Source organism: Dipodomys merriami, unplaced genomic scaffold (genome assembly GCF_024711535.1).
Source record: "Dipodomys merriami isolate MVZ:Mamm:240054 unplaced genomic scaffold, mDipMer1.0.p SCAF_2, whole genome shotgun sequence".
NCBI classification, from domain to species: Eukaryota; Metazoa; Chordata; class Mammalia; order Rodentia; family Heteromyidae; genus Dipodomys; species Dipodomys merriami.
In genome coordinates this window covers 65,243,528-65,257,294 of record NW_027203381.1, presented here as the reverse complement: position 1 = coordinate 65,257,294, position 13,767 = coordinate 65,243,528, and the positions used below count along the sequence as shown (strand labels likewise).

Genomic DNA, 13,767 nt, shown 5'->3' with positions numbered 1-13,767 from the left:
TATTGATCCTCAAGAAGGTTTTTGACATATTTTGCTTACACCTCATGTATTGGTTTTATTTGCTCACTTAGGTTGATATTTTGTTCTTATAGAAATATAGTACAAGTTTATTAACAGTTTTGGGAGAATTTAGGAAAGCATAAAGGATAAGAAGCTACTTGTTTAATTCATTCTTCATATGGATAATGCACTGATACAGAGCCCTTCCACTGAACTTACCCTAATTATAGTTGCTATCTACACTTAAGTTAGTGAAGTTTCTTCTTGGTTTTAGATGATAAATTGCTAGTTTCTTAGTAGCTTATATGTTGTGTTTGTTGCTTCCTTTCAGTGAGAATATAGAATGGGAGCACTAGACATATAAGTTAGAAGTTTTGGGTTCACCCAACCCAAAACTATGTCCAGTAGTTTAGTCACACCTGTCCCCTCAAAAACTAAATCTAAAGGTGAGCCATTCAGGAATAGTCCTGTGATTTCCCAACTCCAGGGATCTTGGCTGTAACTAGCTTTCCATGCCTGTTTTCATAGTGTGTTTGTATGATTTATTAGATCCATGCCCTGCACTGTTACTACAACAATGCACATGGTCCTGGATATTCCCTTGGATGATGCTACCTCACCAACATTCTTATTATAATCAGAGGGGAAATGGAGGAGGTACAGAGATCTGTGTGAATTTTCTTTCATGATGCTTCCTTATAGCTGCCATATGATGCTTACACACACTGGACAAAATTGAGATAGAGATTCATGTTTAGTTGCATATAGCTTTTATTCATTTTTTAAATAAGTTTTTATTGTAAAAATACTGTACAGAGTGGTTACAGATACACGAGCAAGGTAATGAGTACATTTCCTATCAAGTATTGTTGTCTCCTTCTTTGGTTTTCCCCTACCATTCCTTCCCTCCAATCTCCACAATTACATTCCCCCCCCCCCATTGTAAAGAATGTTTTTCAACATAGTGTCTTATACATCTCATTGTTGCGATGGGTCAACCTGTATCCCTATTTAAACGTTTTGGTTTTTTTCCCTTCCCCTCCCCAAATTATACTGACATCAAATACAGTGAAAACAGGGGTTATACCAAAGGGGAAGAACATACAAAGCAACAAAAAAAATCACATGGCATATTATAAATACATTAGAAACAATAGCAAGAAAGAAAAAACCACTTGTAGCTTTTATTCTTGATGGCCACATAAAAATTCATATTCATATTTTAAGAGATAATGGTAGAGCCAGACACCGGTGGCTCACACCTGTAATCGTAGTTACTCAGGAGGCTGAGTTTTTAGGATCACGGTTCAAAGCCAGCCCAGACTGGAAACTCTGTGAGACTCTTATCTCCAATAAACCACTAGAAAACTGGAAGTGGTGCTGTGGCTCAAGTGGTAGAGCGCTTGCCTTGAGCTGAAGAGCTGAGGGAAAGTGCCCATTACAAGAGTTCAAACCCCATAACTGACCAAAAAAAAAAGAGAGAGAGAGAGAGAGAATGGTAGAATGGTATTGGACAGCTTATAACTTTTGCTTTCCTCTGGAGCCTTCTGTACTTAAGAATATATCTGATTTCTTTTTTGACATTTTCTTGTTCATTTTGATTTGATTTTCTTAACTAATACTTTGTAATTATTTCCTTTTTGTTCTGAGGTAAAAATATAAAGTCTTTTCTGAGTTGGATTCTCTACTTTTTGTCTCTTTCCTTTATGAGACTGAAACAAAGGTGGAAGTACAAAGAATGATGCAAATCACTTCTGAAGATAAAAGCTTAACTGGGTTTTATATCCCAGACCTTTTAATTCCCTGCAATTGTCTTTGCCGTTTGTTTAGAGAACAATGTGTCCTTGTTTGATCAATATTAGTTAACAATTTTATAAATGCTTATTTTGTCTAGGTAGCGTTTGAAGTAGGCCTTGATTATTTTTCATTTTTATTCCACTTATAAGAAGGAGGCTTCAATAGTATCCCTATTTATGAACATTGGAAATGAAGCACAGAGACATTATGTAATTTGGCTCAAATCATGCTGTTAATGAGTGGTAGAGCCAGAATGTAAGCCAAAACATTCTGACTTGAACAATCCAGTATTTCACTGCCATGAAGAATAATCTGAAATCCCTCCAAATTTGTGCTTGTACTCTACACAGAGGGTAATGGGCCCCTGGTAAATTCTTTTGAAAAAATGTTTGCCTTTTTAATCTGGAATATACCTATCCTTTATAAATGAAAATCCTCCAAGATTAATGGAAACCTTCATTCTCTTATAATTTGCCTGATGCACACAAAATTGGTCCATTTCTTTATACCTCATGAATACTTTGATGTTATTATAATACAAAAAATGTGAACAACTAGCCAATGATTTTCTATGCAGTTGTATTTTATATCATTAGGTTTTCATTATTATGAAAGATATGTGAAATTATATTAGGTATTATTCTGCTGTACATGAGACCTTCATTCCTGCCAGGATTGCAAACTACTCTCATTACTTCTAGTAATACTACTCCTATTGTCTTGCTCCTGCTATGTGCAATTTTTCCATTTATCACTTGCTAGACCAGTGGCATACATCTATTTCTGTAAAACCTCATAACAGAATTATGTTATTATTTGTTTTATAGATGAGGAGAATAATAATTAAAAGCAATTAAGTAAGCTATCCAAGATTATAGGGCTATAAAAATACATAACTGGGATTACAAACCAGGAAGCCAGGTGTCTGTGCTTATGTATCTAACCCCTACTCTGTCCTGTTTTTTAATCCAAGGGAATTCTATGAATATGCAAATACTCTGGAAAGCTCGTGACAGCAAAGCAGAAATCGCTTACAATGATGCAAAGAGCATAGCAAGCTAATTCTATACCATGCCAGTCTGAGATGGGTATACGAGCTATCATAAGGAAAAGACATAAAACAGATAATGTATGCCAGGCTCAAACTAACCAAAAGAGAATTAAAAATGCATTGCTTTCAACCCCCCCCCCTTGAATTCTAATAGGCTTCATTAACTACTCTGTAAAAGAATTTGGACAAGGATTTTCTAAAGTGCTTTGGCAAGTGATATTGTGTCACAGTCTTTAAAAACACTTTGCATGGAAGTATGCTCCCTCATGGAATCTAGCTCTAGATATAGCTATAAAATATTCTGAACACATTCATTCAGTCAATTAATAAAATACAGTTTGATAAGCTGTTTCCATCATGGTTGAATTGTGGCTGACTTTTTTTAAAATTAGGGTTGGGATGAAAGCTGTTCTAGTATGTTATTTTTAAAAATTTTTAATTGTATTCTTTGCATAAACCAGTTATACTGAGTATCATTGGAAGACACTTTTAGACAATAAATAGTTAAACAAGATTTCCATAAGAAATTAGCCATATTATTGTTAAACCAAAAAGATTGTTGAGTCTTTTAGTTGGGACTCCTAAAGGAGTTATTGTATGCCAGGTATGGTGGCTCATGACTATAATACCAGCTTCAGAAAAAGAAGGAACATGAGATCAAAGCTTGCTATAGCAAAGGTTCTTTAACCCAACTCAAAGACAAACCTGAAAAAGGGAAAAGAGTGTGTTTGCCATCAAGCAGGAGGTCCTAGGTCCACTCCTTAATACCACAATAAGTTAAATAAACAATGAAATCATCATAAACCTGTAAGTTCACTACTAGTAATGTTACCACCTCAAGGGAATGCAGTACTGCTTGGGAAATAAGTCACCCCTTAATGAAGGAGAATTGGATCCCCAATAGAGGAAAAACCAAAGTAGATTTTTTTTTGAACATCTTTGCCCATATTCTAGTCCTACTGATGATTGCATATTTGGATATCAAGATTCCCCAAATTAAACTCTGCCATTTGGAAGATCTTTAAGCCCAACAAGGATAACATGATAATAATTATCCCCCAGCCCATTTCCCTTCACTCTTTCTCTCCCATCCGGTGTTTAGAAGGCAGTGGGTGTTAATGAGGGGTTGCAGAGGCATCTATTCAGACGGATGGATAGACTTGATATTTAAACCTATTACTATATACCTTGCCCAACAACCCCTGCTTACATGGGTCCCCTCCCTTGGAATCTAAGACAACAGCACAGACTTTGTGATTCCCAGTTCTGCCCTTTCCAAGTATTGTTCACCCTTCATAGAAGCAACACCCCCAGAATTAAATGTTTTCTGGGTGACCTCCCCCTCTAGCATCAGATAGATACAGGCCAAAGATTCCTTCACAAAGGAAAAGATACAAACTCCTCTTTTTCCTCCTCCCTCTTCCTTTAAGAAGCTCATTACTTAGCTCCAGCAAGTGGTTGAGTATTCAGAGTCAAATTTCTTCTCCTTGATAAAGAGTGTGTGCACTTTCCAAGTATTTAAACTTCATGAGTTCTAAGAAAAAAAATAAAAAGGTATTTCAGAATTAAGATCGGTATGTATCAATGGAGAGCTTATTAAGCTTGGAATAAAGAATATTAATCCATTTCCACCAACTTATTTTTGACTGGGAAAAGAGAATCTCTCCCCCCTTCTTCGCCCCCCCCCTGCCCCCTCTCACACACAGAGCACCTGCAGGGCAGTTTCCTTGTTAGAGCTGAACTGTTGCTTACTATCAGACCTGAGTTAAGTCCCGGCAGAAAATGGTTGTTGGTTTTTAGACATCAATATTAGAACCACCTTGATGTGTAGTTAAAAGCTCTAAACTCTTTGACCAAATCTTCAAAGTGAACTGATTTGTTAAGCCTGGGTATGACCTAGGTCTCTACATATTTCAAAAAATTGTCTCAGATTTGAGAAGCTACATTGTGAACTGAATTTGGTATTTCTGGGCTTACTTGGTAAACCTGGGACATAGGCAGTTTAAACTCATTCATATTTTAGTGGTCACTGTATTAGATTGAACCAAAAGCAGTAAATTGTGTATTTGAAACCATAAAATAAAACATATTAAATATGTTACATTTTAAGTCACCCAACAGTTCTTAGATAAATATGTTTTCGGGCTAGGTTAAATTACTATACAGAATTATTAGAGATAATGCCCAAATTTGGGGCTAAATGAATAACTAAATGTGTAACCTGGTAAATACTTAGTAACCAAGAAAGAAGTTCCAATTCTTTTGACTAATTTTTAGCAGTGATTTGCTACTGATTTTTTTTATGGTTGTTGCTTGCTTGATTTTTGGTTTTGGGTTTTTTTTTAACCAGTCCTGAGGCTTGTGAACTCAAGGCAGGGCACCGCTGTACCTCAGCATCTTTTGCTCAAGGATAACACTCTACCACCTGAGTCATGGTGCCACTTCTGGCTTTTTCTGTGTATGTGGTACTGAGGAATTAAATCTAGGGCTTCATGCATGGTAGGCAAGCTCCCTACCATTAAGCCATATTCCCAGCCCTTGATAAGTATTTTGAGAGTATAACTTGCTTTCTGTAACTTCAGCCATCTCTAAAGATGAAATCTAAAATTATAAATTCTACCCATTTCCTACAAATAAAATGAAGATAAGATGTTGTAAAATAACAAAATTTCTCAAAAAAAGTTTATCAGATAAGATGCAAAATGCTATATTCACTTTTATCTTTGGGGTTGGAGAAGTGAGGTTTTTGTTATTGTTGTTGTTGATTTTTGTTTTTATTTGTTTTGGTGCTGGTCATAGGGCTTCAACTCAGGACCTGGGTACTGTCCCTATGCTTATTTGTTCAAGTCTAGTACTCTACCAGGTGAGGTAGGAGCTCCACTTTGGGCTTTATTTTTTAATGGTTAATTGGAGATAAGAGTCTAAAAGACTTTCCTTCTTGGACTGCGTACTATGATCCTCCTAAGCAGCTAGGATTACAGGAGTGAGCCACCAGTACTGGCTAGAAGTGTTTTGAGATGTGGCATTGAATCAATGGATCAATTGAATCATTTAATCAATAACAACTTAATTTGGAAGAAAATTAATTATCCTTCAACAAATGAATAATCATTCACCAAAGAGCATAACAAATCAGGAGCCCTGACCTTATAAAACTCTAATTGGGAAGACAAAAATGGTACATTTATTTATTTATTTATTGGTTGGTCGCTGAGCTTGAACTCTGGCCTGGGAGCTGTCCCTGAGCCTTCAGTTAAAGATTAGCGCTCTACCACTTGAGCCACAGTGCCACTGCCAGTCTCATGGACTTTCCTGCACAGGCTTGCTTTTAACTGTGATCCTCAGATCTCAGCCTCCTGAGTAGTTAGGATTACAGGTGTGAGCCACCAGCACCCGGCTCTTTTGATACTTTTATTTAAAGTATGTGGAAAGAGAATTAAAAAGTTTATATCCCCAAATTCCCTTTTTGACTGAACCATAGTAAAAGACAAAGTAAGAACAATGGAGTAGATTGTACCTCCCTCTCTGATCCTGCTGACTGTTTTAATTACAGAAAAGGTATTACCTTCAAATTCCTTGTCTCTTTTCTGTGTGGAATATCTGTCAGCCCCTGATACTTTCTTCTGCAAATGTTTATAATTTATTCAAGTCAACTTCCTACTGATTTCTGAATTTGTTTTAATAAAAGTTACCTACCTTTTCCCCACATATTATTCATCCATATTTCTTTTCCTCTTCTACACTCAAATATTGCTTTGGCTTTCTTTATAAATGAAGGTATAGATCATTTTTGTTTTTGACATCTCTTAATCCTTTGAAAGATATATTGGCAAAATACTGAGCACATTCCTCTGGCATATTACTTCTTACCAGTACCCATATTACTTCTGTTCCAGTACCATTTTTTTTTTTTTGCCGTTCCAAAGGGTTTCTATACCATCACTTAAAATCTCTTGCCATTCATACCAAAGGGGTTTCATGAGACATTAATTAAGATGTGAAATTGCTTCATGTTAATTGCCCACACCTTTCTGTGATCTGCTATCAAGACAATTAAATATCCTTTATGGTACATTAACCAACAGAGCAATCTAACCTTTCCATGTCTCAGAAATTATGGAGGGCCAAGGAATATTTGATTAAACTGGTAAGAAGAAAAAGATGAATCATATTTTATCTTCTTGTAATGAAAACTGATAGAGGATTGGGATACTTATTAGGGTGTAACATACAAATTTCATGCAAAACAAAATTTATGTTATCTCCATTTGCCAAAAAAACAAAATGTGTCAGCAAAAACTGCAGTGGCCCCAGTGGGTGCCTATTAGTTCAGTCATCTTTCTAGCTCGTTGTTCTTTAACTGCTTTTGGAACAGAGTTACACATTTATGACCAGGAAGGCCTGGGTCATAATCCTCCCATTTGTATTTCCTGTGTTGCTAGCATGATAGGCATTCATCATTTCACCCAAGTTTTTGTTTTTGGTTAAGAAGAGGTCTTACAAACTTTTTTCCTGGACTGACTTCAGTGATCCTCCTCATCAATAGCTCAATATCTGCTTCCTGAATAGCAATGATTACAAGTATAAGTACCCATATGGGATTAGTGATTCTTGATCTATCATTTGTTTGTCTAAATTCTTTAACTGCTAAATTAAGCTCCTCCAGAACAAAAGATCACGTCAATTATCAAAGCAGTACTATTACTGAAGTGTTTCTTTTGTCCTTTCTTTCTTTTCAGGCTATTTCAGTTATGCTGTTCTAATTACATTTTAAGTATATATGTCTCTGTCTCTGTCTCTGTGTCTGTCTCTTTCTCTGTAGATCCTCCAGGTTGATTAACTAAGAGTGTAGGAAGCTGCTTTATGGCATATAATGGATAAATAGATTTTCAAGGGAATTAGTCATTAATTCCTCTGAGTTTCCCTTTGCAATAACCTGTTTGTCATAAGTCACACAAATAAAAATATGCTTTATATGCTGGGTGCTGGTGGCTCATGCCTGTAATCCTAGATATTCAGGAGGCTGAGATCTAAGGATCGCAGTTCAAAGCCAGCCCAAGCAGAAAAGTCTCTGTGAGACTCTTAACCTCCCATAAAATACTCAAAAAAGCTAGAAGTGGCACTGTGGCTCAAGTGGTAGAGTTCTAACCTTGAGCATAAAGAGGTTCAGGGACAATGCCTAAGACCCATGTTCAAATATATATATATATATATATATATATATATACATATATGTATAACATATGTATATATAAATATATACATGTATAATATACATATGTATGTGCTTTATATATAAAACGTTTTTCTCATAACTGAAATTATTTTTATTATTTTGCTCATAAAGGTAACAGCAGTTAGAGTTGAGGACTTCTAGATTCCAAAAGGAACATCCGTAAGATTTTCTAGGTTTGATAGTAATCATTTCAAATCCCCAAAAGACAGATCGTTGAATTACTAATTTGTACAATTTGCAGTTGTCAGAATCAATTCTCTAAGCTAATCAGTCATCTCTGTATCCTCTGCTACTTCACCAAAGACATTTAAATCCTTTGAGGAGATTGGAAGAATCATCCAGTGAAGTCACTGAAATATTTTTAAATCTTACTCGAAAACATATAGTGGGTGATCATGTTCTGTAAGACACTTCACGTATTTTGCTAGTGTGCTTTGTACTACTCAGAGGGCATTCTGGATATTGCCGGTGTTAGCAGCACCTGGGAGGTCAGTGAAAATGCAGAATCTTAAAGCCACCAGAGAACTTCTGAATCATAAGCAGCATTTCAATAATCTCCTAGATAATTCAAATGGGCATAATGCTGAATAGTTTCTACTATATGTTGAGTAGGTGCCTCTTCATCACTGAAGTGGTCTCAGGGATGTTTTCTTTGTATTCTCAATTCTCTTTTAGTCTAGTTTTAGATTTATTAGAATACCTTAGGCCAAAACAATTCATCACCATGTTCTCTGAATTCTGCTATCTAAAATCTTAACAAATAATCAGTCAACTCCTCCATCTTAAATGTCTTTGGTTGCTTATTATTTTTTTTTTTTGGTCCGGTCGTGGGTACTGAACTCTGGGCCTGGGCACTATTCCTCAGCTCTTCAGCTCAAGGCTAGCCTTCTACCACTTGAGCCACAACACCACTTCCGGCTTTTTTCTTTTTGCTTATGTGGTGCTGAGGAATCGAACCCAGGGCCTCATGGATGCAAGGCAAGCACTCTACCACTGAGCCACCTTCCCAGCCCTGGTTGCTTATTTTATAAGGTTTAGAAAACTAATCCTCATAAAATGTCACTTTTTAGTTGGGAAAATAAGTTCAAGTTGACAAAGTGACTGAGCCCTGTTATGGATCCAGTTGTTATGACTCTTAACATCCAAGCCCAAGGAAGAATGTTGGAAAATAAAATCAAATTATTAAACCTGAGCCAGACACTGGTGGCTCATGGCTGTAACCCTAACTACTCAGGAGGCTGAGATGGGGGCTTAAAGCCAGCTGGGGCAGGAAAGTCTATGAAACTCTTACCTTCCATGAAGCACCAAAAAGATGGAAGTGGGCCTGTGGCTAAAGTGGTGGAACACTACTCTTGGGCAAAAATGCTCAAGAACAGCCCAGGCCTTGTGTTCAAGCCTCAAGAATGGTAGATACACACACACACACACACACACACACACACACACACACGACATTTTAGTGATGATTAAATAGATAAAGATGCAGACTAGCTTGGCTATTTGTTCCTAAATCCAGGATGAAAGTAGCTTCTGCTACTTAAGTGTCTTACAGTCACATTTTGTCTATTTTGTAAAAGGCTAGGAAGAGAATTAATGCATTCAGTATGCTGATTGATCTTATTTAATGAGAATGACTATGAATTGGAAAACAGTTTTCTTTCCAAACTATCATTGAGGAACAGTAGCTTAAGAACCTGACAAAAAAAAAAGAAGAAAAGAGGGGCTGGGAAAGTGGCTTAGTGGTAGAGCACTTGCCTTGCATGCCTGAGGCCCTGGGTTCGATTCCTCAGCACCATATAAGCAAAAAGAAAAAAAGCCGGAAGTGGTGCTGTGGCTCAAGTGGTAGAGCGCTAGCCTTGAGCTGAAGAGCTGAGGGACAGCGCCCAGGCCCAGAGTTCAGGCCCCATGACCAGACCTCCCCCCCAAAAAAAAAGAAGAAGAAAAGAAAAAATAGAGGGGAAAAAAGGAACTGTTCATATAGATGAGAACTGAAACCTCATGGATACATATTCACATTTATTACACATGAATAACTAAAAGTTTATGGACTTTGTACCTTAAGTGAAAAAATTGAGAGCAATCATGGAAATTGATTTCCTTTTCTTCTTCTCTATCACTCACCATTTACCATTCCTTTCACAAGAAATCCTGAAAATTTGACAGAGGAATGTCAAAATGCTCACAGTAAGGTAAAGATTAGGAGCATGCCAGTCAACATTTCAAGGCTATATGTCCTTCATTTCTAACTCAACAAATATCCTGTTTCATTGGTTAGGAGACTATAAAGACTCAAGAAACAACTCACATATCTGTAGTTCAAGTAAACCTAATAATAGATTGTGACTAAATTGCAGTAAAGGGAATTGTGTATATTCACCAGGTTTATGCCCAACTTAAACTCTTTCACAAAGAGAAAGAGGTGACGGTGAACTATCTTCTTAAATCAAACTTGCAAAGTTTACTGAAGTGCTCTGTAATTATCCTATAGTCATTGCTGTGATTTTTGTCTTCCAGTGTGTATGTACAGAGAACCATCACTACATGAAATTGGAGAAAAACAAGGGCGTTCAAGGAAAAGTTCTGGAACACCAACCATGAATGGAGGCAAAGTCGTGAATCAAGATTCAACATAGCTGAGAACTCTGCCCTTCTTCCCTCTCCTTCCTTTCTTTCCTCTTCCCTTCCTTGCCCCATTTCCTTCCAAAATCCACCCAAGAGAGAAAAATAAAATGGCATCGCAGGACCTAGTAGCTAAGATTCTGCACTCAAAATCTTCCTTTGTGTAGGACAAGAAAATTGAACCAAAGCTTGCCTGTTGCAATGTGGTAGAAAATTCACGTGCACAAATATCACATTTTAAAAAGCAATGGAAAAAAAAATAAACCAGGACTCCACAAACATTAAATTAAGCTGTGTTGTTATTCATAGAGGGCTAATTGTCATGAAGACATTACTGTAAATAAGATGAAATAAAATTTACATAAAAGAAAAGAATTTTAAAGAAATGAACTTGAACTCAGAGATCAACGTTAGACCTTAAATCGCTCAAACTCTGGAAAATGCTGTGATAATATTTGTTTGATTTTTTTTTGTATTTTCTTTGGACATCTGGAAATAACATATGATTATATCCTGTAAACCTGGAAATTTTTTTTAGCTATGAAATCAAACTATGTATGAATTATACTCTTCTAATGCCTATTAGGTATGTAACCAGGAATCATTCAAAAACGTTTTAAAAAATTACTGTTGAAGATGTTCAGATTGGTTTTTGTAAAAGAATAGTCAATCACTAATAGCTGATTTAATTCCTTTATATAGAGGCAGATTCTCCTAGGAGAATATCCTATCTTCTCAAGGTATTAATTTACAATATCATTTTTTAAATCATACAGAAACAAAAATTCTTGTCTTAAATGCTAAAGTAACTTCTGGAAATCCTCCACCATTGCTATGTCTCTTTGGTGAGGCCCAAGTTACTTGCTCTTTTGATTTGTTCTTAGTTTTCATTTTGTGGGCACTCTTGAGAGTATAGGTGCATGTCTAGCTATCTTAGAAAGTTTGGTACCATCTCTTGCAGCAGGAACAAAGAATGATTGGCTTTACATAAGGGAATAAGTCCAAGGAAATGGGTAAAAGCAGATTACACTTGCTTTTGTACCTAACAAGAACTGAAAAATACAGACTGTATGAGAAACTTGGAGGCATGGCTGTGAGATTCTTAACTTACTATCTTTATGAAGCCAGTGGCTTGTTTGTTGATATCTATCCACGTTCGGTCCATATGTATAAGTTTAGATGACAGTAAGTCTATCTTGGAGAAGATAAAAAGTTATTATACACTGAGTTTTCAAGGAGCATGGAGAAATGATATGTAATTAACAATTGTGATTCCAACAGACAGAATTGTTTGAGTAGCTTGAAGTAGCAAAAAAGAACTCACTATAACAGTAAGCAAACACACTGTTAGGAATACTAACGTATTAGAAAATATCAGCAAAGAAGTGAATGTTATACAATTGCATTGGAATAAGTAGATCTACATAGCCCTACAAATCAGGAATGGTGTAGAGACATCCAAATTAAAACAATAAAACAAAACAGAATGCTAAAATTGTATGCAGACTTATGGATATTACTAACGAGAAGACTTAGCATGTAACTTCTCCTATATCTCTACTGTCCAGCATGTATTATTCCAAATATGACTCCCTAAAATATATACACTTTGCAGAAGCTCTAGGCCCTCACCTCAAACCATGCCATCAGTTGCTGTATTCTTTCAAGGTTGACATAGTGTCCCTGGCTCTACACAATCATTATTCAATGTGCTTCTTGTCCCTTACCAAGTATCCTCTTTTATGTTCTCAGTGGGTAGCAGGAAATGAACTGGGGGAATTTGCCTGAGTTGAGAAGAATAAATGATATACTTGTAGACAAGAATTTTGAACACATTTGCAATGGATACTTGTTTAATCAAAATATCTGGAAAATAACAAATAAATACATTTAATTTTTTTACAAAAAGGAATGTTGCTCTTTAAGAAAAAGAATACCCTTGTAAATACATGAATCTGGCTGTATATTCCTTGTCACTGTTGATTTCACTTGACTCTAAATACACTTGTCACTTTCAGGACCAAACAAATTCCAAGCACAAAGCCTTATTTTCTTCAAGGAAAATAAAAGAACAGAACTTTTCAATAAAATGGGTCATGGGCTGTTTTAGCATGGAATGACTGGAGCTTTGTGGTAAAGCACATATAACCAACCACAACACAACTGACAGCGTCACAGGTAAAACAAATATTGGTGTTCACAATCACCCATTTCACTGGCAATTTCATGACAATCTATATTTAATCTGGTTGATTATGAAAAAAGAAAATGATACAGATATGGATCTACAATAAAATACCTTCTCTATTTTCTATGGTTGCCCATTGTTTCTTGTTTCTTGTTTATACCCACATTTACTTCCTTCTGAATAGCAGTTCAAGTGGACCTTCCTAACTACTTAATTTACATGATGCTTTCATTCACATCATGGCCATCAAAAATTCACTGTAATGAAATGTTTCAAAATTATCTTTCTTTTATTTTCAAATCATTTCAGAGAATACATAAGAAATCTCACATTTCTTTTACACCTAAGTAAATGACAATAATTGTGGTTCAGGGAACAGGTAAATATTTGCTTAATTAATGATTTAAGTTTGTTTTGTTTTTGTTTTGTTTTGTTTGTCAGTCTTGGGACTCAGGCCCTGGATACACTCCCTGAGCTTTTCTGCCCAAGGCTAGTGCTCTGCTACTTTGAACAGTTTTCTGATGGTTAATTGGAGATAGGAGTCTCATGGACTTTCCTGCCCTAGCTGGTTTTGAACCACAGATCCTCAGATCTCATCCTCTTGAGTAGCTAGGACTATAGTCATGAATCACCAGTGCCCAGATATGCCTTAAGTTTTGAGTATGTTCAAATGATTAGTATAAAGAATTAAGATTCTCCAAATTTAAAAAAAATCTTAAATATAGACATATAACTGTCCAGTTTCTTTCATGACTCAGATTTTATATTTTTGCTTGGCAGTTTTATTCCAAGTAATACAATTCTTTCCTATGATTCTTATTGTTCTAAAGCCAAGTTCTTCACCTTATTCTTTTTATCAAATAAGATTTTGAGTTT

General features: G+C 36.0%; 1 protein-coding gene across 3 annotated transcripts in view; it reads left to right on the top strand.

Moving 5' to 3' along the window:
- The window catches only part of Fgf12 (fibroblast growth factor 12), a 539,269-nt gene extending 526,254 nt beyond the window's left edge, over positions 1-13,015 (top strand). For all 3 annotated transcript variants that reach the window (XM_070029838.1, XM_070029837.1, XM_070029835.1), the window contains one exon: positions 10,599-13,015. In XM_070029838.1, the coding sequence (XP_069885939.1) occupies positions 10,599-10,717 (119 nt within the window). In that variant the 3' untranslated portion in view covers positions 10,718-13,015. The remainder of the gene's footprint in view (positions 1-10,598) is intronic.
- The last annotated feature ends 752 nt before the right edge of the window (positions 13,016-13,767 follow it).